This window comes from Thalia democratica, chromosome 5 (assembly GCF_965202585.1).
Source record: "Thalia democratica chromosome 5, ktThaDemo2.hap1.1, whole genome shotgun sequence".
NCBI classification, from domain to species: Eukaryota; Metazoa; Chordata; class Thaliacea; order Salpida; family Salpidae; genus Thalia; species Thalia democratica.
The window spans coordinates 74,293,981-74,319,137 of NC_139169.1; the positions used below are offsets into that span (position 1 = coordinate 74,293,981).

A 25,157-nucleotide genomic window follows, 5' to 3' on the forward strand; every position below is an offset into this window, starting at 1 on the left:
CACAACTCGATAACCAAAGGTTTTTTGTGCACCAAGTCTGAGGACCAATTTTTTGAGCTTTTTTTTTGTCATTCTATAAACAAAATAGATTGTTTTCCAACAATGTTACTTTTTATCATTAAATGTAAAACTTATTTTGTGGTAATAACTCTTGAAATAAATTCAAGTAGCCAAAAATAATAGGTAATTTAGTTTTTATATTAGACTTATTATTTCATTTTATAATAATTTACGAAAGTATTATAATAGTCTCATATTTTTTTGTATTATCCAAAAAACTCATTACAAAAAATGTATTAAGATAACTCACCAAAACATGAAGAAACTTTTGTAATTAGTAAAAAAATGTTTTATCATCGTAAATAGACTTCATAAAAAAAATTTCCTAAGTTTCAATTATTTTTTTTTAATTTACAAAGTAAGAGAATTAATTTGACTTATTTTATAAAATACTACTCAACTTTTTAAATTACGACAAAAAATAAGATTGAGAAAACCAAGTTGCTTACATCAAGTATTTTAACAAAAATTAATTAAGTATAAAAATAATATTCAACCAATAGTTAGCTTATTAGTAAAAATTTTATTAAGTACATTTTTTGAACAAAAAAAAAGACTGGTTAGCAAAAACCATGTAAAAACTAAATTAAAATAGTAAATGAAAACTAACGTTCTTTAAATATTTTCATCGGTAAAGATTGCATTAGAATTATTTTCACAAGTGTTCTCGAAAACAGATGCAAGTTTTAAAATTAACTGTTTTTTGAACTAAGTTTTCAAATAGGATAATTTGTTTAAGTAGGATTTTCAAAAAAGATTAAAGAAAAGTTCCTTTGTACTCAAGGTCTTTAAACCAAATATTTTGACTGCTTTTTTTGTCGTTCAATAAAGATACTGTAACAAAAATTAAAGTTCAACTGATCGTATTAAAACATTTTACAAACTTAACTTTTATAAATAACTGTCTTCTAAAGTAAGTTTACAAATTGGTTTATTTCAGTTTTTACTTAAGATTATTTTTGTACTTATCTTTGTCTTTACAAAGCACATAGCTTAGTACAGTTTTTTTTAATTTTATGTAAAAGGAATACCTACAGTAAATTAGCTATAACAATGTATATTTTTCGGTTGTACTGTTAATTTTTGATGAAAAACTTTAAAAAAAGAACTATTAATAAAAAATTTAACTAGCTTATAAAAATTAACAATCATGACGTTTTTTTTTTTGACATCTTTCTTACTCATATACCCTTGCACAAATCGTAATTTTTTTAAGTGTACTATTAGTATGATAAATTATTTTAGAAACATATAATTTCAATTATTCGTATAGTATTATTATTATTTACTGGCATGTCATTAGTTGCGGGCCTAATTTTTGGAAGAAAAATCCCGTAAATTTTGCCTAAAACTTTTTTTTCTCTTCATTTCAAACCTCAGAATATATACTTTATAAATATTCCTTCGCGGGCCACATTTTACCGATCCCTTTTCTACAATAACAATTAATCATTCATGTAGAATAAAATATATGTTGTGTTTAACAAAATATCGCGTTACTTTAACAAATTCTCTCGACAAATAACAGCTGCTTTTATATATACCTGAAATTGTAGCTTTTTCTGAATCACTTTAAGAACTTTATTCTTAAAATTATTAGTTTTAATTTCAAACTATAATAACTTTTTTAGTTGCAAATTTATAAAAAAATGTCTTCATTTTACAATCAAGTATTTATTAAACAATTATCAACATCAAAATATTTCTTCATTTTTATAATTTTTTTAGTTAAAAAATAAAGGTTATGCACAAATCATCAAACTATGTTATAAACTATTTTATAAATCTATTATAATAAATGAAGTATTGAAAATTTATAAATTTATCTTTTTGAACGTAGTAGTGTTATGGAACTAAAAAATATCTTTAAATCATCACTATATTCTAACAAAACCAATAAAAACATTCTATTACGAATTAAAAATGTTAATTCTACAAACTCATGGATTATAAATCTATCACGATATTACTAAAAGCAACTACGATTTACTTAAAAACATCAACTGGAATTCTTCTTAGTTGAATTTAGTTGGCTTTGTTTTTTGTTTTCTTTTTCTGCAAAATAAAATAATTAAAGTTTTGAAAGTACAAACCATTTTTGTTGTTTGAAACAGAAAATTGTCAAACAGAAGTATTAAGTTTGTTATGAAGTATGAAGCAAACGTATTACATTACTAACAATAATTTTTATGTCAATAAAGCTCTTAATGCAAAAAAAACATTTTGGATCTTTTTTGTAACAAAGTGGCAACAAATTATATTAATGAACAGAAAAATCTGTCTTTTAACGTAAATCCCGTATTATTGTAAATCAGTTTAGTCTATAACAGGGGTCGGCAGCCTTTTGTAGCTCACGGGCCAATTTTCAGAAATAGTTGCTCGCGGGCCACACTATTCAGAAAAATATCTTTGAGGGCCGCACTTATTCAGATAAAGTTCTAGTGTTCAGTAGAAAAGATGAAAAATATGATAAATCAAGCAATAGTAGAGCACTAGTAAAAAGTATTTATTGAATTAAAAGCATAATTGGAAGTTTTTATAACGAAATATTTAAAATTAATTGTTTTAAAACTGTAAGTTTTTCGCTGAAAAGGAGCTCGCGGGCCGCAGATATTGACTTTGAGGGCCACATTTGGCCCGCGGGCCGCAGTTTGCCGACCCCTGGTCAATAACAATAAAACACTTTTGCCTGCTTATTTATGAAAGCCAAATTAAAAAGCAATTTATTTAGAAAAAAGGTCAAAAAAACTGTCGTATTTTACCATAAATGTACTTTTAGTTACTTTATTAAATACAAACCAATTTGTATTAATTTTCTTGTATTAAACGAAACTTATGATTTAGTTTAAACACTATATTACACAAGATATTCTATAATAACATATTATATAATTTAATAAGTATTTTATCAATATTTTTTTAAATATTATTTCATAATACAAAACTTTAATTATTTTATCTCAAATCATTTTGATTCTATCTATAATTTTATTACATTTTTCTTAATAAAACTCCTTATTGTAATATTTCCCACAAACCTTCCATGTTTTTCTTGTGTTTTTTCTTTTTTCTTTCCAGATGTAACTTGTGTTTGTTCCACTCATTCCAAATCTTAGCACTTTCGTTCCTTATCGTTGTGTAATAATCAATACGCTCTTCACTCGTCATCAATGCTACTTCTGTACCATTATTACGTAATTAAATATAATTATTATTATTAGTTACATATATATTACTTGTTTATTGTTGTGTAATAATCAATACGCTCTTCACTCGTCATCAATGCTACTTCTGTACCATTATTACGTAAATAAATATAATTACTATTTTTCATATATATATATATATATATTTTATCGTTTTGTAATAATCAATACGTGCTTCACTCGTCATCAATGCTACTTCTGTATTACGTAATTAAACATATTATTATTTAATTGTATACGTATATATATGTTTATTAATCATTTATATATATACATATGATTCTTATTGTTGTGTAATAATCTATACACTCTTTACGCGTCATATTAGCCAGTTTTGTTTCATTATTACGTAATTAAACAAATTAAAAATAGTTTAACATTATGAGGGTGAAATACAAAAATCTGATACTAGTCAACGTAACTAGTTTTATAAATTTGAATAAAATAAAACTATGTAATAAATCATGAAGCATCTACAACATCAAATTTTCACATTACTCTTTTTCTATTAAACTAACATATGAAACAGAACTAATTGACTGAGATATTCAAAAGATACATGTGAAAGAGCTCTGTGAAAGTTTGTTAATATATGTTCCACTGAACTTGATTCGCTGGGATCACAATTAGCAAACGATTTAGTTTAATTCTTTTAATTTTTACAAGTAGCTATATAAATTTTAACTGCTTATTCTAACTATTGTATTAAAACTCTATTTTTCTTATTGCCTTTTCTAATCTACTTATTTTAGCTGCAATACTTTACAGTTGTTATTTACTTCTTAGAGCCAACCAATCAAATTTATATTATTGCCTATTCTTATTTTATAAAATTAACAGTGACACTTGGCGGTTGTTATTTATTTTTTACAGCAAATAACCTTCATCGCTCTTCAGTTTAAGATCGTTCACGGATTTCGGGTAAATTTTCTTCTGCTTCTTCTGAACCTTCTTCTTCCTCCTCACATCTTTCTGGTCGTCCACGCAAGAGTCGCTGTCCTTCGAGTTTTCCTGAACACAACTCGATAAACAAACAAAAAAACTATTTTGTTATTTAAAAAAATTAAATCATTACATATTAAATTCTTACATAGTAAATTATTTTAGAAACTTATTTTAAAAGAGCACATTCCGTTAAACTTAACAATCACATTTTACAAAACACAACACTTATTAAAAGAGATATTTTTTGGAAAGTCGCTTTTGCGCGGGTTACTAAACTGCCCTTTAAAAGTCTTCTGGTTTTACAAACTGCAACATAAATCAATTTAATACGCCTAGATTAGAAGTTTCGACGAGAACATCATCGCTTTATTCTTAATTTCTGACAGTTATCTTCGACCTAATAGTTTAATCTTTTAAAACCATAACTTGTAATATCTGTATTAAAATGCCTCACTCTTTAACTTGAACTAGTAAGTCTGAAGTATAAACTTAAAGATACAACTCATTAACCATTACTATATACATATATTAAACTTTTATCATGAACTATTAATTTCTGATATGTAACAACCCGCCTTCAATTTTTAACACCTAAAACTTTGAACCTAATTTAATTTTAACCTGAACAAAAACGAAAAGTGGTGCAGAAACGTGCAAATGTAATTTTCTCACTTTTTCTTTGGTTTATACATTATAGTGAGTTAGAAATTAACTTTGTAGCTTTTATTATAGAACCTACTAATAAAAAAACTAATAACTATTTAACCTTTTCATTTTTCCTCGCAACTTTCTTGTGGTGCTTCTTCGGACTTGATGGAGGCAATTTCTCCTTTTTACCACCACCACCAGGTGTCTCCTGGCGTTTCTCCTCACTTTTACTTGTTGCGTCATCGTCGGTGGGAGTGGAGGCCTGCGATGACGTGGCAGCTGACGTGGTAGCAACTGCTTCAGATGACGTCTTGTTGCCAAGCAACGAGCCTTCGCTTGACGACGGAGTTGTTTTCATTTCAACGTCATTACTTGCACTTGATGACGTAACAACCGATGTTTTGGTTTGCGGCGGCGTCACGCTTGTGGTTTTGGTTTGGGGGATTTTTAGTTGAGTAGGCGGCTTCTGCGGCGGTTTATCGGAAGTTTTGTTGGAAGAAGGCTTGCTGGCTTCTTCAGGCTGAAAGTTGCAGGTTCGTTAATAAAAAGTTATTAGCTGGAAAATTGCAAAAAATGGTAAAAAATACTAATCTTTCTTCAATACAAAAAACATACATGTTTTCTTTAAAACAAAGTAAAACAATTATTTACTTATACTCTCAAACAGCGAAATAATAAACAGGAATTTTCTGTATCTTTGGACCAACAAAAACACAAAATTATAAAAATGTCCAAGCATTGTATAAAAAATAACCAACCTTTGCTGAAGAAGTGGCCTGTTCTTTCGGCTGATCGACATTCGAAGCTGTTTGGTCTTTCGAGGGTTTTTTAATTTCGCTCGTTGCCTTGTTCGACTGACTTGCAGATGGTGCTTGTTTTTTGCTTGCACCTTCTTCCACCTTGATTTCAACTTGAACTTCTGAAAATATAATATCAAATTAATAAACTGTTCAACTTTATTTAATAGGTTTAAAAAATAAATTGTTTTTATCAAAACAAATCATTATTTTGTTATATCAGGCGAGATAAATTACCATCAAATATTCTGTATAACAAAAACAAACTTTGAAAAGTGGTCGAATTGTGATTTTCCACTTTCACCTTCACGATTTCCTTCTTCACCAACGGTTCTGCACCTCCCACTTTCTCCTGTTCCCCCTGAACCTCCACCTTCACTTCCTCCTTCACCTGCTGCTCCTTCATCATCTTCTCCTTCTCCTGCTGCGCCTCCTGCATCTGCTTCTTCGTCCTCCTCTGCCTCGGCTGCTTGTTGTTAGGGTTCTGCTTCACCGGCGACTCCTTGCCCTTCTTCTCCCTCTGCTCCACTTTCACCTCTTCCTTCCCTTCCTCCACCTTCTCTTTCTTCTTCCTCGGCTGCTGCTGCTTCTTCTCCTCCTTCTTGTCGTCCTTCTCCTTTTTCTTGTCGCTGGGTGGCGCCTGCTTGCTCGTCGCTTCGCCCGCGTTCGAGCTCGAGCAGCTCGACGTCCTGTTCCGCGGCCGCTTCAAGCTCCCCTGCGCCCCGAACGACTCCCGCTTCTTCGCTCCCTGCTGCCACCCGGTGGTCACGCTTTTCTTGGGCGGACCCCTGATGCTCTCGCTCAGGTCCACGTCCGACTGGTAGCCGATGATCTTGCTGAACGGCACCACGTTGTCGTGTCTCTTGTTCCAGTTCTTGTAGTGGATCAGGTACGTCCTCCTCTCGGCCACCTGTTCCGCTTCGTCGATCACCTTGATGATTTTGGCGGGAAACCGGTTGTCGAGGTACCACACCCACACGTCGTCGTCCGCCTTGTACAAGGGGAGTTCCTCGCTTTCCCGCGCTTTTTTCCCGCCGCTTTTGCTAGGCGTGCCGCCAACGGACTGCTTCTTGGCCTTCTTGGTTTTTTGCGGACCTCCGGAGTCCGACAAGTCGTTGCCTGTGATGAATGTTTGAATGATGAAGATTTTTTAACTATTAGTTATAAATGAAAAGAATTTGAAATGGTCTAGTTCACAGATTTCCATAGAGAGCGATAACTGGTAAGGGGGCGAAAAGTAACTGGGTAGTTAAGTAGTAAAAAGACTTTTAAAATTAAATTAAGGTGGCAATTACAAACACAAGCTGATCTAGTTTAAATCTGGATTACACAGATGTGGTTTCAACCATATACAACGAGTTTTCAGTAACAAAATTTATCTTGGTACAAATTTTCCAAACTTAAAATAAACAAAAGCCCCTTATTTGAGATATTGCCCCACTAAAACTTAACTACTCATTTACTTATTAGTCTAATTATTATCCCTGATGGCAAAAATCTCCCACCTTAGAATGATCTAGTTTGGTTATGATTCGCTAACGTGGAGTAAACTAGACCTACTAAATACTTAATAAAACTCTCCTCAGAGTAAACTATACCTACTAAATACTTATGCAAATTCTCCTCAGAGTAAACTATACCTACTAAATACTTATGCAAATTCTCCTCAGAGTAAACTATACCTACTAAATACTTATGCAAATTCACCTCATAACTGCTTGGTTGGCGTCGGAGTGCTTTCTCCTTAACTGCTTTTAATAATAGATATAGACAGTAACTACATATAAAACAAATAATAAACCAAATACTCATACATTTTCGATTCGCAAACGTAGTATACCGATATAAATACTTATACAATTTCTCCTCAGAGTAAACCATACTACCAAATAATTATACAATTTCTCCTCATACCTGCTTGGTATACATACTAATACCTACTAAATACTTATACAATTTCTCCATACCTGGTTGGTTGGCGTCGGAGTGCTTCCTCCTTCTCGTGTTTCTCCTTCCTCCCGACGCGGAGGACGTTTCCGTGGATTCGCTTTCCACCGAACTCCTGGAAGTCTCGTCCTTGATGAAGGGAAACTCCGATGCTGAATATTCATTACATGTTGGTAGAAAAAAGTTTTAGGAAAAATAATTTTAAATATTTAAAAAGTTTTAAAAAGATATAAAACTTGGTAAGTATTCATAAATAACAAAAATATATATTTATCTATTACTATTTATTTATTACTATAACAGTCGGATTTAATATCAAGTATTTTACTTATTATTGACTAATAACCTGTAAAAGTCTTAGAAATATTTTTCTTTTAATTTTAACGAAAACATGTATACACCTACTTTATTATATGCTTCTCTTCTTATATTACAGTTTTTTTTACAGAACCCAGTTGAAGTGTGTTGATTCGTTAACACACAGAAACATATGTTGGTACAATAAAGGAAGATTACTGTACAATTTGTTTTATTTAACAAAAATATATAAATATGAACAGGTTTTAATCAATAGTGGTATATGTAATTACTTCACACTCCAACAAACTACGAGATGTCCATGATAAACGGAAATTCTGATGCTGAAATTACAGGTATTCAAATATGCTGAAATTACAGGTATGAAAGAAAGACAAGCTTTGAATATAAAGTAAAATTCTGAATCTGTCCAGGTTTTAGTTTCAAAAGTTTTGTTTGACAAGCATATTGATAATGAGAGTAAACTTAAAAAAAAAAGGTTTAAACTTTTAATGTGCATAAAATTTATGGACTATTTTTCATATTAAAACCGTTGGATTATTCATCTTACCACATGAAGGAAAGTCATGGAAAATAAAAACATACTAGAGCGAAAATATTTCACAGGGGTGTTTGTGAATAATAAAATTGTTTAAACATGTACTGTTTTAAATAATCTTCTAATAAAAAAAAAAGAGACTTCTTGACTATTAATGGCTATAGACATTTTTTAATATAGCTCTTTTAAAAGTTTTCGGAATGTTATAACTATAAAAAGAGTAAAAATTTACACCATCAAAATATCAATAAGTCATCCTCACGACTATAATATAAAATGATTGAATTAAAAACTTTATTAATTAAAATATTTGAAATGTTTTCTAAATTACTATAAGATCAAAAATAACTACTTTATCAACACAAGGAGTAGATTTCTGGGTAGATTAAATTTTAATTTTTCCCTTATTTATTACTATTAGAATGTTAAAATAAGATTCGAATAACATTCTATTTAAATAAGATGTTATTATTAACTGATGATCTCTATTTTTGAGTGAAACATTGTTTTGAAAACAAAGTCTTAAAAAGTCATACTACAAGAATATACTTGAATTTAGTTTGTATAACATTTATAACTACAGCTGCTACTAAAAAATATTAAAACCAAACCTGAAGGCAGCAGGTTGTTGGGGTTGTTGTTTTTGAAGCTCAATTGGTATTCCTCGTACTTGTGCAAGTACTTGTAGTATGACACCTTCACCCTGTTGGTCGATTTCTTCAGCGGGTTCAGCTTGTGGTAGATTTCCCGCCACTCGGAATCGCTGATGCGTGACGATCCCCCGCGCGATTCAACCAAACTGTGTTGTGTTATGTGACACTTCGTTTTAATATACAAAGTATTGCGGAAACTTACAAGCTTTAGGTTTTAGTGTTATTAATTATAAAAACTTATTATAACATTTTTTATATCAACTTTAAATTTTGAACAAATTAAGGTCTATATTAGCGAGACTTGGGGGTTTTACTACTGTAAAATAATTAATATCATATTTTTATATATTTTTAAAACTAACTTGTAGAGCTTGAACAAATCAAGGTCTTTATTAGCCAGGCTGGGGGGTTTCACTATTGGTGAGCCGCAGTCGTTCATCAGTTTGTACAATTGCTCATTGAACAACTTGGCCTGTAAAATATATGTAAACATCATTTCAAAAAATTAATTTTGTTATTTGTTATTAATTTTGTTAAACAGCTGAGAAAATTAGGTGAAGCAAACACTTTAGATTATTATTTTAACTTGGTTTCTCTAAAAATCAAATATATATTTTACTGAAACAGTACCAGTTTTCTTGTTAATAGTTTGCAACACCTTTATAGTTACAAGTTACAATTTTAATTTTATATCTTCAAGTTTAAGTTACAGCTTGATTTATAAACCAACCTTGTCTTGTGAAAAATAGAAAAAATGTTGAACATATTTTAATCTAAAAATTTCAATTTCCTTATTTTCTAGTCAAGATTTCTCTTTATTAAAGCTTCAGCTTAATTAATAAAGACAAACTTAGACGTAATATGTTACTTTGATGATTTTTTATATTTTCAATTCTAACCTGTGCCTTCCTCGCGTTTTTCTCCTTCAACTTCTCCTCGTCTATGACGTCATCATGAGCCTCCTTCTCCTCACTGACGTCATCGTCCTCGTCTTCCTCTTCGTCAGACGTGACGTAACCGTTGGGCGGGATTATGTCTTTGACGTCACAACGCCACGAGTTGGGAATTATCATCTGAGATTGCCAGTTCAGTGCGTCTGTTTAATTTATTTAATTTTAATTTAGTTTGTAAATTATTTGAAACAAAACTTGTCTGATAAAAAATTGACGATTTGCGAGTTTGAAATTTTTAATATTAAATGTTATGTTTGATAAATATTTTGCATGGGTAAAGTATAGATAGTTCTACCTGTGAAAAAAATAATTTGAACAACAGCGAAACTGTGGACATTTATTTTTAATTGAAACTATGAAATCATCTTTAGTAGTTGTTATAATTTTATTTAGGATGTGGAACATGCGAAACTTCTATAAAAAAATTCATCACTAAATTACTGTTTGTTTACGAACTATTTTAAACTTTATACTTAACGTTATTATTTAAAAAACATTTCTTTAAACACAACCAGTGCACAAACCTTTAACAGCGGGGTCGGCCTTGCTGCATGCAGTCTTGCTCAGCAGCGGGGAATTTTTGTTCACCACGTGGAATTCCCCGTTGATGAAACTCCTAACCAGCATCTCCTCATCCTCGATTTTGTGCCAGCTCTCGTTGATAACCGGGTTGACCACGACCGCCGGAAACCTGTTTGCAGAAAATAACCTCGATTTGAATTATTTTTATGTTATCAATATAAATATATTAATCTAAATCTTGATTTAAACTTTTACAGTGTGATTAATTTTAATGTTGTTTTTATTAAAGTTATGGACTCTTGATTGATAATTTTCGTTATAAATACTCTCGTTGATAACAGGATATCTGCGGATTTTTTTTTATTGATTTAGTAATTGACAAAAATTTTTTTTTTGAACCGGGAAATCTTTAAGTTTTTTTTTAATTTTAATTACTGAATTATACTTAAAATGTTTTTCCGGAAAGTTTTTATTTGGAACCAAACTTTATTTAAAAGGTTTACTGTACAAACTCAATCATTAAAAAAAAAAAGTAATAAACAAAAACCAACTTTTTCTTTCCCTCAACAACAAGCACCATTTTTCCAAGCAACTTGTTATTCAGCCATTTTTCTCTGAATTCCACTTTGTTTTTCTGGTTTTCTTCATGCTGTAATAATTATTATTACATTACTAATTGTTATTAAAAAATAATTATTGCTCATATATGATAAAAACTATTACTTAGTTTAAACAAGCTTTGTTAACTCAAGCTTTTATACACTTTTACTATATAACTTTATTATTATTAGTACTTTATTATTTATTATTAAAATTAGTTTATTTCTTAAGGAATTAATATACTATATCAGTCCTAATAAGTATTAAGAATACCAAGAAGAGCTAGCATGGATTTTATTCCTCAATAGATTCCATGTTCCACAAGTTCACTTACAACAGTGACAGTTGTACAACATACAAAATTTGCTTTTATTTTACACTTTTTTCTGACCATGCAAACGATGTACTTATTAAAAGTTTATTTTTAGAATAAGATGTTTTTTAATTTGTAGGTAAAACTTATAGTTTTAAAAACTTTAATCTAGATTTCATTAGTTTTTTTCAATTAATAAAAGCTATATTATAGTTTTCATTCTATTAAATAATAATTAAGTTTGTACAACAGTTCAGTAAGTTTATAAGCAAAAAGATACAATAAAAATATTCGAAATCTGTTACATTGGATTTTTAATGTCATATGAAAACTGTGCTAAAAGCTAGCATAACCATTATATTCTAATTTTAATTTATTTATTACTTCAACAACATTTACATTTTGTTCATTCCAATAATTACCGTATTGTAAAATACAAAAAAAAACAATTCTAAATTGAATACAAAACAAATTGATAAAAAGTAAGATACTTTTAGATTTGAAATTTCTGCAACAACAAAATTACTTGTTGCTATCATTAATAAAACAATATAACTATTTCAGAAAATGTACCAGACAAGGATTTTTTTTTGGTGAATTTAAATTTTAAATACTACTAGTTTTTACAATTAACTGATTCCAACCATAATATTTTAGGAGTCAATTAACTGTTAAAATTAAAAATAGTAACTTAAAGTTAAATCAGAGCTCATTTAACTCCATAAAATTAAATGATTTTACATGAATTTAACTTTAAATTTTAAAAAGGCTGTGATTAGCAACCGCTAGCTTCTTTTAGTTCTGCAAATTAAACCAAGTTGTAAATAAACTGTTTTACCCACTTACATCGTAAAAGACAAAACCTTTTTTAAAAGACAAAAAAAGACTAGGTGTAAGTATTGTAAACTTGTTGTATATTCAAACAAAAACCCTACAAAGAAACTATTGAGGTTTAGTTTAAAATTCTTTACTACTAAGTATTCATTGAAATAGAAGGTTACAACAACAAGTTTTGTTTCAAAGTTGTAAATATCAGTTTATTTTAACTTATTGGTAAATTTTAAACACAGGGTTGCCAAAGATTTTTTGTAATTTTTTTCAGGTTAAAAAAAAAAAGTTTTGTTGTTCATTTGTAGTATAAAACTGATCTTAGGTTAAAAAACTGTCTTACTAGTATACCAACATTGAAAAGATACTGGAAAACTACTTTAAAACTATTTTTTGATATAAATAATTCTTATCATACAATTATTTTTCTTTGTGATATTTCATCACTTGACATGTGAAAATTGTTCAAAACACCAGATGTTTTAATAATTTTTGTTCAAAACTCCAGGTTTTTCTAGAGCTTTTTCGCTAAAATTGTCAATTCCAAGTTTCCAGAATTACAGGTTTTTTGGCAACCCTGTAAAAAAAAATTTGAATATTTTGTTAACTATTAAATTGCCAATCATTATAAACCTTAAGTTAGTAAAAAAGTTTTGAGATTATTGATTATATATAATGATACACTTTTTGAACTGGAACTTTTCATAAGTTGCCATTTAAATTTAAATAAACCACTTTTTAATGAAAAAAGCAAATTATAATATTGTAAGGACATAAAATCATATACTTAATATAAAATATTAAGTGAGGTTTTAAATTCTTTGGGAATTAAAAAGTTTAGCAAGAACTATATTTTAGATTAAACAGTTTTAAATTAGAAACATAAATGAGCAAAAAAATAAAGTAAGGATAAAAAGTACAAACATATAATAAATTCAAACAATTTTTAGAAAAGTTGTGTAGGGGTTATTTGTTAAAACTACTAGGTATAAATCAAAAAAAATTAGTTAAGAAATTAATTAACAAAAGACACAATGTCACCTTCAATGCATTATTGTTTATTTAAAAAAAAAAATAACTAAAATTTTAATCATCAACATAGAAACTAATGACAGACCAAACTTTAGCTTCAACAAATTCAAACAAGTTTCAAATAAATATAATAAGATACAATATAGTAAAGACAAATAAAAAATAAACTTAACATCATTTTATGATAAATTTGCAACTTGGAATTGAAAAGTTTAGTAAATAAAATATATTAAACACACTACTTATAAATAAAAAACTATAAAGTGAAGAATTGAATCAAAAAAAAAAAATAATAAACCTTGGCCGCATTGTTGATTCTGGCTTCCAGACTGGTGATGACCGAAGGACTCGGAGTAATATTTGTTTTTCTCGGTTTTGAGGGGGAGGGGGTCGGATAGTTGCTGCTCGTGTCGCTGTCTGTTTGTTTTCTATATTAATACATCACACTTCATTTTATAAAGTTTTGATTGAATTAATTTAACTACATCTCTAACTATCATTATTTTGGTTAGCAACAAGCTAATGCTGAGTTTTAAATTTCCACTCGTTCTTACTCTGTTACTTTTACTAAAACTATAAATTACTTTAACTGAAAGCAAAAACCTAAGTTCCGTACTTTTTATCTTAACATATTCAAAGTTGCCACAGATCAAGCTGAGAAAAAATTCCTGACTTTTCTTATCCAAACTATTAAGTTAAACTTATTCTAAAATACATTAACAAACACTTGAAACTATATAAATCTTTCAATCTTATTTTTGTACAGGTTAAAACAACAGTTTTTTTTGATGAATTCAATCATCTAACTTCCATTACATCACTTATACGATCTGTGTATGACTGATGTACTTGCAATAAACAGTTCTATCAGCAAAATACTTGTATTTTCTAATTTGATACAGTTCTAGTTTGTATGCATACATATAACTTCAACTCTTCCTTTTATACTGTCTTCAAGCAGGGCTTTGTTAAACCCTAGACTGACCTCAGCCTGGTGATTGTGCAACACAAATAATGGTTGCAACAACTTTCCGAGAGAAGATTTGGCGGGAAATTTTAATGTTACAAAATAAAATTGGTCCAAATAATATTCCTTTGCTTAAAGCTCTTGAACTTTAATGCATTCATTGAACAATTTACCAAAGTTCTAAATTGTTCAATGCTAGTATCACATTCAGAGTTCGGGCACATTTTTTACTTTTTTAAGGAGTGCACAATGTTGGCAAAATGCTTAACAACAATTGTGACCCCTAATTAAAAAGGCTATGCTGATTTAGGCATGACATATTTTTTACGAATCTACTTCCAATAGCCATTCTACTCCGGAGATTTTCAACCGCTATTATGACAAATACTCTACATTCTTTGTTAATATTTAAGACCTTTCGTCCCTCAACTAGGTCTTTTTTTTCCTTAAACTTGCAAGCAAATTGGTTGCAGCACAACCAAGATCAAGGGTAGGTTTTAGGGAAGCTTGATCATTTAAATTCATCCTTGAATAACTGGTTAAGGCTGAAGTTTGTAACCATCACGTCTTTCTTAATGATGCACAGCAATTTAATTATTAAGCACGAAATGTCCTCATGCATTAAGGCAACAACAAGCTGGGCACTCTAGTACAATGTCAAAATAGGCTACATAAGAGACATCACATAACTAAAGAAATGCAAAAAAACTTTTTTCATTCAGTTTCACTATGGAAGTGTCCTTGCCACAATTCATCAATACTAAAGAGCATGAAAAACTGCTTGTTCAAGTAGGGTAGTTGATTAATATGTTAATAGAAATTTTTCGCAGTTTTATAAAAGATATTTTATTAATTTATACCAGAGGAAGACATTGGAAATTGAATAATTTTGTAAATTTCAAGTAAAATTTTGCAATTTTAGTTTGACTTAAAAAGGATTTTAAATTAATTTTTTACCATTTAAGGCTTTGGAAAATAAGGAATTTAGTAAATTTAATTTGACAAGTTTTGATTTTTTTTGAACTTCGTCAAATTTCCTGACTTTTTTTTCAAAAACCCCCATTTTTTCCTGACTTTTGTCTTTTTTTTTTGGTTTTTCCTGGTTTTTCCCGATTTCCTGACAACTCTGCATATTACAGTCTATTGAAAAGTAAACTACAAACTATACTAATTTTAAATTGACAACTTTTGAATAAAAAATTGTACACTATTAACAATAGCTATTACTTGTACCACTACCTGTTGTTTTGGTTTAAGTAGCTTAAACTAATTTACTTTCTATGCAAATGTCTTTAAGAGTTGCATGAACATTTAAAATTTAGTATTAGTTTTCTTCAGTAGCAAATTGTTAGGTAGTGTTTCCTTTTTAGTACTTCAGCTTAGAGCTTTTTTGAGGTTAGTATATGCTTTTATTAAATTTGTAATTTTTATAGACAATTTTATACTTTTATGTTTTTATTCCAAACTTTGTTGTTAAACTACAAAGTTCGTTTATAGTTACTACTCACATAAACATTATACATAATTATACATGCCTTTTTCTAATGTGTGTTAATATTTTATAGACTCCGTAGATCTGTTCTTAAATTTATTTGAGAGCAGTTAAACGCCGTTAGTCGGAAACAAAAACATCTGTGATATTCCAAATAAACTGTATGTGAACTTTTAAAACTTGTTTAAAAGATATTTAAACTGATATTAAACATAAAATGAGAAAATGGTGAGAAGCATAAAATTTGTATGCAATGTAGTGTTAAAATAGCATGCTATTATCAGCAAAATTTACAGCTTTTCAACAATCGCAAAATAAAACTTTAAATGTTTTATGCAGAATTTCATCAATATAAAATATTTTTCAAAGTTTGAGAAAACAATTACTGAAATTTAGTTTTTTATTTACTAAAAATTCAAGTACTTTTTTTAAAGTCACCAATTTTTGAAAAACTTAATCTAACAGACATAGTAATAAATCTCTACAGATCAAACACCTAAACTACTTTGATAAAAAGACATTCTTAAATTATAAGAAAATGTTTAAACCTTCGCCCTTACAAAATAAGCAACGTAAAAACTTTTTTATTAAAACAAACAAACAACTCACCCCACACCGGAGTGTTTTTTCTTTTCGATTTTTTGTTCTTGAGGTCAACCACTGGCGAGCCGAATCCTTCCGGGTCGGTCAGCGGCCAATTGTCCAGGCTCCTGCTTTCGTCTGTGTGGCGTGTGCCTGCATGAAATGTAATACTGAATAAAATATAATTATTACAAACTTTTTTAAAATAAAAATATAAAGATATAATTTACCATTTAAGGCTTTGGAAAATAAAGAATTTTGTAAATTTAATCTGACAAGTTTTGATTTTTTTTGAACTTTGTCAAATTTCCTGACTTTTCCTGACTTTTTTTTCAAAAGCCCCCATTTTTCCTGACTTATGTCTTTTTTTTTGGTTTTTCCTGGTTTTTCCCGATTTCCTGACAACTCTGCATATTACAGTCTATTGAAAAGTAAATTACAAACTATACTAATTTTAAATTGACAACTTTTGAATAAAAAATTGTACACTATTAACAATAGCTATTACTTGTACCACTACCTGTTGTTTTGGTTTAAGTAGCTTAAACTAATTTACTTTCTATGCAAATGTCTTTAAGAGTTGCATGAACATTTAAAATTTAGTATTAGTTTTCTTCAGTAACAACTATTCAAGTACTTGTTTCCTATTTAGTATGTCAGCTAATTTTATTAACAAATAACTTAATATTATCAAATAAAGTGAGTGTATGTGAACTTTTAGAAATTAATTTAAATATTTATAGATTGATATTAAACATAAAATGAGAAAATAGTGAGAAGCCTTAAACTTGTATGCAATTTAGTGTTAAAATAGCGTGCAATTTTTTATGCAAAAATTACAGCTTTTCAACAACTAAAGAGCTAATTTAAATAACTGTTTCCGTTGTATAATAATAGGAATATAAAAAAACAGAAAACAAATTATGCAGAATTTCAATTTAATATAAGATATTTTTTCAAATTTTGAGAAAAAAATTACTGAAATTCTGTTCAAGTTTTTTTATTTACTAAAAATTCAAGTACTTTTTTTAAAGTCAAAAATTTTTGAAAAACTTTATATAACAATCATAGTGGCAAACCTCTACAGATCAAACACTTAAACTACTTTGATAAAAAGACATTCTTAAATTATAAGAAAATATTTAAACCTTCGCCTTTACATAATAGACAACGTAAAAACTTTTTTATTTGACATTCATAGGTTATGGGAAAACATTAAATTGTTTATTCTTATAATTTTTTTTTTTTGACATTAAAACAAACAAACAACTCACCCCACATCGGAGTGTTTTTTCTTTTCGATTTTTTGTTCTTAAGGTCAACAACTGGCGAGCCGAATCCTTCCGGGTCGGTCAGCGGCCAATTGTCCAGGCTTCTGCTTTCGTCTGTGTGGCGTGTACCTGCATGAAACGTAATGCTGAATAAAATATAATTACTTCAAACTTTATTAAAATAAAAATATAAAGATATAATTTTTTTCTAGTTTTAAAAGGCTTTTTTTTCTACCCTATTAAGGTTTTATACTAAACTGCAGTAAATTTCATGTTAGCTTTTAAAAACATTTTTTTAAAACACCAGATCTATGTATTTCATCACTGATAATTATATAACTAAATTTATATTTTGAATGTAAAAAATTGTTTTTTAGATGAATTTTCATATGTTTTGAAAGTTTACATTTTACTTAAATGCTTAATAACCTTAAACCTTCCTGTGTGAATAATTGAGTAAAATTATTTTTATTGCTTTATTATAAGTGTAAATAACTTAAATTGAAAAAATGAAAAAACTTATATTCTAGTTTTTTGTAAGGTTTAACAAAAGTAATAAAAGTTTCAGAAAACTTTTTAATTAAATTGAATTAAATTTATGGTGGAAGTAAGCTTTAAAAAATGTATAAAGTGATCAGATCTACTAAATGTAGTAATTGAACAAATTGGATTGTTGTTACATAGTTAACTAGATTTTACACAAACTTTGATTACAGAAATATTGTCTTTTGAGTGTTTTTTCATCAGCTAAAATATTAAATAATGTTATACTTACTGAAACTCTTTTAATGAAAAGTTTTGTGAGCAGATGTATAGTCTTATATTATATCTGAATGTTCAAGAATTTTATCTGCACTTATTATTTTTTATTTTTAAGGTAAAACTATTCGAAATTACATAACAACTTATACAAACATTATTTTATATAATTCAGTAAAAAAATAATTTAACTTAAATTCAAATATTTCTACCGAAATGATACAGCAACAACTCATTAGCTAGATTTTATTGCATACTATAATTCTAGCATCTATAATTTTTAAATGCACTAATAACAAAAATATCAAAGTTTAAATGATTTTTTTTACTAAAATAATACATTTATTTGTAAACAACATCAATTTTACCAAGGATCATCCACTTTTAATATTAATTAGACTAAAACTTATTTGTAAATCAAAGAAGTTCTTACAAAAAGACTTCTTTGAAAAAAGTGCTAGTTTGTTATAAATTTTAATTAAAAAAAAAATATTATGTATTCATGACTTTTAAATATTTAAACATTATGCAATTAATGTAATAAGATTTTGAAAATTAGGACCACATAACAACTATTTAGTAGCTATTACTTTATTGTACCTTTTTATTTATTCACTAGAGAAAGAATGTATAGAACAAAAACGCCTTAATTTCTAATAATTTACATTTTGGATTACAATAACTAACCTATTTTTGTAGCTTAAACACTAATAAATTGAAACTAACAAACTTATAAACATTAAAGGCAATTTGTGTTATACTGATCACTAAAGATTTTACTGTCATTAATATTGTAACATATCATTTACACACTAGCGTTTACATTTACACACTTTAAGACAAAACACAACCTGAAGTAACCAATATTACAAGCCTAAGTTTTGAAAAAAAAAACTTAGTCTGAGTTATCAAAGTAACCTAAGTGTGTGACAACCCTGATATAACCACTACTGAGTTATACGACTAAGATTTAAGAAACAAAAGTTTGTAATTATGTTGCTTATTATAATGTACCATTCTATACAATACCAACAGGTTACAGCAATTTACTTAAGGAAAAATATAAACAAAATAACTCTAAAAAGATTGAAAAAATAACTGTTAAACAAAAAATCACAAATGAACAACAAACCACCTTTCAAGCAAATAGAGTTTCTGCCCAACGTTCTCTTGTCGCCGTCATCAAACACAACAGTGTACTGAGATTTGTCTTTTATGTTGAGCATCAGTCCCTTCTCGTATGGCATGTTCTTGTTCTGACGAACCTCCACATACTCACCTTTCTAATAAATACTAGTAAGGTAAAAATCATTGTTTACAAACATTATCTAAGTATATCAAAGGGATGCCAAAGGTTTTTTGTAAACTTCTTCCAGGTTTTTGAAAAACATGTTTTTAGGTAAAATTTTAGTATAAATTAAACTTAAGTTAAAAAATGTTCTAAAAAGTATAATTACATTTAAAAGATTCTGTAAAGCTACACCAGATGTGTTTCTTATGGTAAAAAGTTTAATGATATATATTTTTCTAAATAATAGATTATTAATATCTAATTAAAGTTTAGTTACTTTACATGAAAAATTGTTAAATATCAAGGTTTTTCTAGGTTTTTTGGTGATTTTTGTTTGAAATTCAAGGTTTTTCTACATTTCTTTAATTTCAAATTTTTCCAGGATTCCAGGTTTTTTAGTAGCCCAGTATATTAAAACGTTGACAATACAGCTTAAAAAAGCTCTTTTTAGATATAACATTAAACTTTTTATCACAAAAAATAGTTTCTACTACATTCTAAACTTATAAACAAAAAAAAAACTTTCAAAATATTTTAGAATATGCTAACAAAACTCGTTTAAAAAATTTATTTTCTGTTTTTGAAAAAGGATGCAAAGAAAAATGTGTGTAAAGTTTATCTAGAACAAATTAAAAAATTATTGATTTTAAATAACTAAATGTAATTAAAAAAGTTGTTATTAAATAGTTGATAGTAAAAAAAGTTTAAAAAGTATAAAAGCTAAATTTTAAATGCAAAAAGGTAAAAGTTGTTAAAATACAACTGATAGCTTAGTTATTAGAGTAAAAATAACAACAGCTTATAATTAGTTGTAATAATATAATTATAGTAATAATAAAATAATTGTAATGATACAAGAAGTTATTCACTTCACACCTATAGCTTTAATTAGAAATACTCGATTGAAAAGAATATTTTGTATTATACAATATAACAAAAAAATGTCTAAAATTAATTTTAAAGAACTAAAAACTGTTTTACAAACAACTGTAAAAAAGTAGACATTAAAAAAAGTTGGTAATAGAAGCTATTTCAATGACGTCAAATTTAAGCACCTTGAATGATATTTTATTTCATATCAAAATATGAAGCAATGTTCAAACCACAAAATGAACTTAAACTTGAAATTATGAAAGATAACTGTATTTAACCTAGTTAATGTTGCTCTGCACTTTTAACACATCACCACACTGGTTGATCACAAAAATAAAAGAGTTTACTTGAAAAAATTTAAAGTACTTAACCATAAGAAACTGTATAGTCAATGGGTTAAACAAAATGTTGTAAAATTATTGTATAGTTATTTGCCTTAACTAAACAAGTTATTTTAATATATATATCAATAAATGTTTTCATATCACCTTGAAAGTTCCTTTGACGTTATCTTTGTCAACCCAATGGCTTTTGTTGGTGGATGCAAGCTAAAAAAATATTATAAGCAATAAAATAAATGATCAAAAGTTACTGATGTTTTTAAAGTTTAATTAGTTTAAAAACCTTATGTTTAATATATAACTTTTTTATAAAACAATTACTTTTTAATATATAACCCAATGGCTCTTGTTAGTGGATGCAAGCTAAAAAAATCAATAAAAATAAATAATCAAAAGTTACTGATGTCTTACAAGTTAAAGTAGTTTAAAAAAATATTATACTTAATATACAATCTTTTTAAAGAAATACTTTGTTAACTATACCAAACTTTATATAGTACCTAAGAAAATCAAAAGATCAAGTAAATTTTAGTGAAACAAAAATAAATTACATAAAAAAATTAAGAAGACACTAAATTAAAAATAAGTAATTGATATTATAAGTATTAACCGTTATAACTTTTTTATTAAGTAATACCAAAGTCTAGTTTTTCTGTATCACAAAATTACATTTGCTAGTAAATTCATGCTTTGTTTGTTGCAAACTATTTATATGGCGACAAACAACTCACCTTTACTTGGACTTGAATCTTTTCAACTTCTATTTCCTTGATCCTCGCCTCACAGAAAGCCCCTCTGTACTTTGCGCTGACCTCTGTGTTTATTTTGAGAATTTCAACTGAACTCTGCTGCCCTTTCATGCTGGTGTCTTCAGCAACTGAGTTTGATGCGTCCTTGAAAAAATTATGTGAATTCAGTTTAAATGAGAAAAAGTACATGTACAAAGAAGTATTCAAACTGAAAAGAAACTAAAAGAGTTGAAAAAAAACTTATAATATATAAAACACCATTTTTACATAACAATCAATCTTACAAATTTTTCCAAAATGTAGTCTTTAACTTTTCACGATCTTTTACTGGACTAATACACTTAAACTACAATTATAAATTTATATACAAATTATAAATTTATTACTTGTACAACTATTGTTATAATAATTTCTTTTAGAAGCCTGTAAATATATTATAGTTTGAAAGTAAAATAAATTTTAGTTTCACAACAAAGCATCTGTTGTATAGTAAAATCATAATTGCAGTCATACAAACATTATAAGTTTGTGTAAAATATTATATTAAATAATATATAAAAATTAATTTAAGAAAGGGGATTAATTGTTTTTAAAAAATAGAAATATTAAATACCACAAACAACAAGTTAATAGTAACAAAAAAATATCCCATACTTTCTATTAAATATATAGATACGGTATATAACAATATCTTTAAATAAAAATTGTATAGATTTCTATCAACAACAGTTATTAAACATTTGAATTAGATAAAAATATTAAAATAACACTTAATTCTTTTATTAACTGTACATATTTGTTTAAAATAATTTTACTTTCACTAATTGTAATATTAATTTTTTTATTAAAACATCTGTTGAAATAAAATTACACTAGTAATAGGGGTAGGGAGTACAGCACATTTTTTGGTCAAATTGTAATATTCATTCAAGTCAATATAATTCGGATGTGTTTTTACTTCATTAAGAAAAATCTGAAATTTTTCTTTCCTTAATTCAAATAAAAAAAGTTTGCAGCTGAAAAAAAATAATTTCACCCCTAAAAACTACTGTGTAAAGCCCACTCTGTAATATTATCAAGAAAAAGGTTGAAAGATATATATAATCTGGTAGAGAGAATTTCGCAAAAAAAAACTTATTGTTTAAAAAACTTAATGTTGTTTATAAAACTACTATAAATAGCACTTTAAAGCTTAATTAAAACATAAAAATAACCTGTGTGTATCAAACCTTAGTAAAAAAATTAACACTATAATCTAAATTTATTACTAGTGTACTACTTTGTGTTTTATATATAAAAAAAATATATTCGTAATTTCTAGTGTTTCTCACATTTTATGCTTTAATTACAGCTTTTAGTAAACTTATTACTGAATAAAAGTTAAAATTATCTAACAGCTTTAAAACAATTATAAGAAATTTTAAAACTTTATATGTCAGTTAGTTAAAAACTTTTCAAAGCACATTTCTACACAAACTTAACAAAGTAATTAACAGTTAGTGAATAGTTTTAAAAATTTTAAAAACTTACTCTTTTCTTCTTTTGAAAGTTACTTTTCTCATACTACCTCCCTCTCCACATTTACTACATTCAACTTTATCAAGATCGTTCTCATATCTAAAAAAATAATAAATGTTAATTGGAGACATTTGCGACTGGTTTTTTGAAGTGTTTTAAACATTTTGGTGCAAATATTAAAACTCAAGTATACTGAGTTGAAAGATTTGGCTTGATAAAAAACTGGCTTAAAATGGTTATGATAAAAAAAGTTCAATAACTGATAACATACTTCTTCTTACCATGAAAGTATATATTTACAAATTTTATCAAATACTACAATACTTTTAAGTAAATCTAGAACATTTTCAACTAACAGTATACATCCTTTACCATCACAATATCTTTAATTTTCATCCTTAAGAAATATTTCAAAATGATTTTAAGAACTTTATAACCGTACTATATTTATAAACATATTCAAATTTTTATTACTTTTATATTAAATCTAGAAAAACAATAACTTATAAAAACAAAAACTACAAACAAGTACTTTAAGTTAATAATAAGTTTTTTAAGTTTTAAGTTTGATGACTTGTAAAGCATACTTTAGCATTAAGTTGTAAGTAATTAATTAAATAGACTTGAAAATTTTATACATTTTATACACTTTTTAAAACTTTTTTACATATCCAGTTACAAGTAAAATGAAAGGTAAACAACACGTGATAGAACAGAAAATAACTCAACTTGAGTTTTGCAAAATAAACCGTACACAAGTTAACATTGCACGAATTGAACTTTATAAAAAAAATTAGCAATAGAAACCTTTTAACAAATAAGGTTTTTGTTTTTAATACAAACTTGAACTCTAGTTAAAGATTTAGTACAAAGCTTTAAAGGTGCTACAAAATTTTGAAACTTTACCTTTTACATTTAAAAAATTGAAGTCTTTATAGTATACAAACCAAAACTTTATTAATTTACAAACTATTTAAAATCAAACTTGACATAGTTTTAAATTATTAAACTTTTTTTTTCTTATTTTGAGAGGAAAATTTATTTTTTTTAAATCTGGTTATTATAAAACTATTTATAAAAATTTTATAATTTTACAGGTAATTTTAATTTTATACAGTTACAGTTTTATTACAGTTAATTTTAATTTTATAATTTAACACGTGATAGAACAGAAAATAACTCAACTTGAGTTTTGCAAAATAAACCGTACACAAGTTAACACTGCACGAATTGAACTTTATAAAAAAAATTAGCAATAGAAACCTTTTAACAAATAAGGTTTTTGTTTTTAATACAAATTTTAACTCTAGTTAAAGATTTAGTACAAAGCTTTAAAGGTGCTACAAAATTTTGAAACTTTACCTTTTACATTTAAAAAATTGAAGTCTTTATAGTATACAAACCAAAACTTTATTAATTTGCAAACTATTTAAAAGCAAACTTGACATAGTTTTAAATTATTAAACTTTTTTTTTTCTTATTTTGAGAGGAAAATTTATTTTTTTTAAATCTGGTTATTACAAAACTATTTATAAAAATTTTATAATTTTACATAAATCAAATATTCTTAAGTTGTTTTTTTTTGTTTTTTCATTGTTTCAAAAATGTTCTGGACATTACGCACTTGGCGTAATAGTTTGTCTTCAAGCGACATTAATTCACTGAAAGACGCGGACTTCATTTTTCTTTTGTGTGAATGGCGGAAATTTTCAGAAGACTTGGCAATTGATTTCCACTTTTTGATGAAACCTGGAATTTTTGAAAGATTTGCAGCAACATTATTCTTCATTTCTTTTACTTCGGTTGTTGCTTCTTCAAGACGACCCTGTAAAATATTGATCTATATTATTTTTAGTTTACTTAATTTAAAAGTATTACATGAAACTATCTAACATATGTATTACAATTCTTAGGGTTTGGCAAATATAATTTAAGGCCATAGGGGGGAGTCCGA

The 25,157-nt window shown here is 27.4% G+C and overlaps 1 protein-coding gene and 1 long non-coding RNA gene across 2 annotated transcripts; both read right to left on the minus strand.

The window, feature by feature from the left end:
• Nucleotides 1-1,930: 1,930 nt before the first annotated feature.
• Nucleotides 1,931-19,678, minus strand: LOC145836885 (uncharacterized). Its single transcript, XM_082944657.1, has 16 exons — nt 19,564-19,678; nt 17,676-17,801; nt 16,429-16,554; nt 13,659-13,777; nt 11,139-11,236; nt 10,590-10,756; nt 10,012-10,208; nt 9,475-9,584; nt 9,071-9,258; nt 7,624-7,755; nt 5,924-6,775; nt 5,618-5,778; nt 4,978-5,379; nt 4,148-4,277; nt 3,099-3,239; nt 1,931-2,115 (listed from the first exon to the last, which is right to left on the minus strand). The coding sequence occupies exons 1-16, from the start codon at nt 19,676-19,678 to the stop codon at nt 2,060-2,062; spliced, it is 3,120 nt and encodes a 1,039-aa protein (XP_082800783.1). The 3' UTR covers nt 1,931-2,059.
• Nucleotides 19,679-21,726: 2,048 nt separating this feature from the next.
• Nucleotides 21,727-23,690, minus strand: LOC145837246 (uncharacterized). The gene is made up of 3 exons (XR_014369932.1): nt 23,560-23,690; nt 23,216-23,302; nt 21,727-21,829 (listed from the first exon to the last, which is right to left on the minus strand). It is a non-coding gene; the product is annotated as an uncharacterized LOC145837246 (long non-coding RNA).
• Between the last annotated feature and the right edge of the window lie 1,467 nt (nt 23,691-25,157).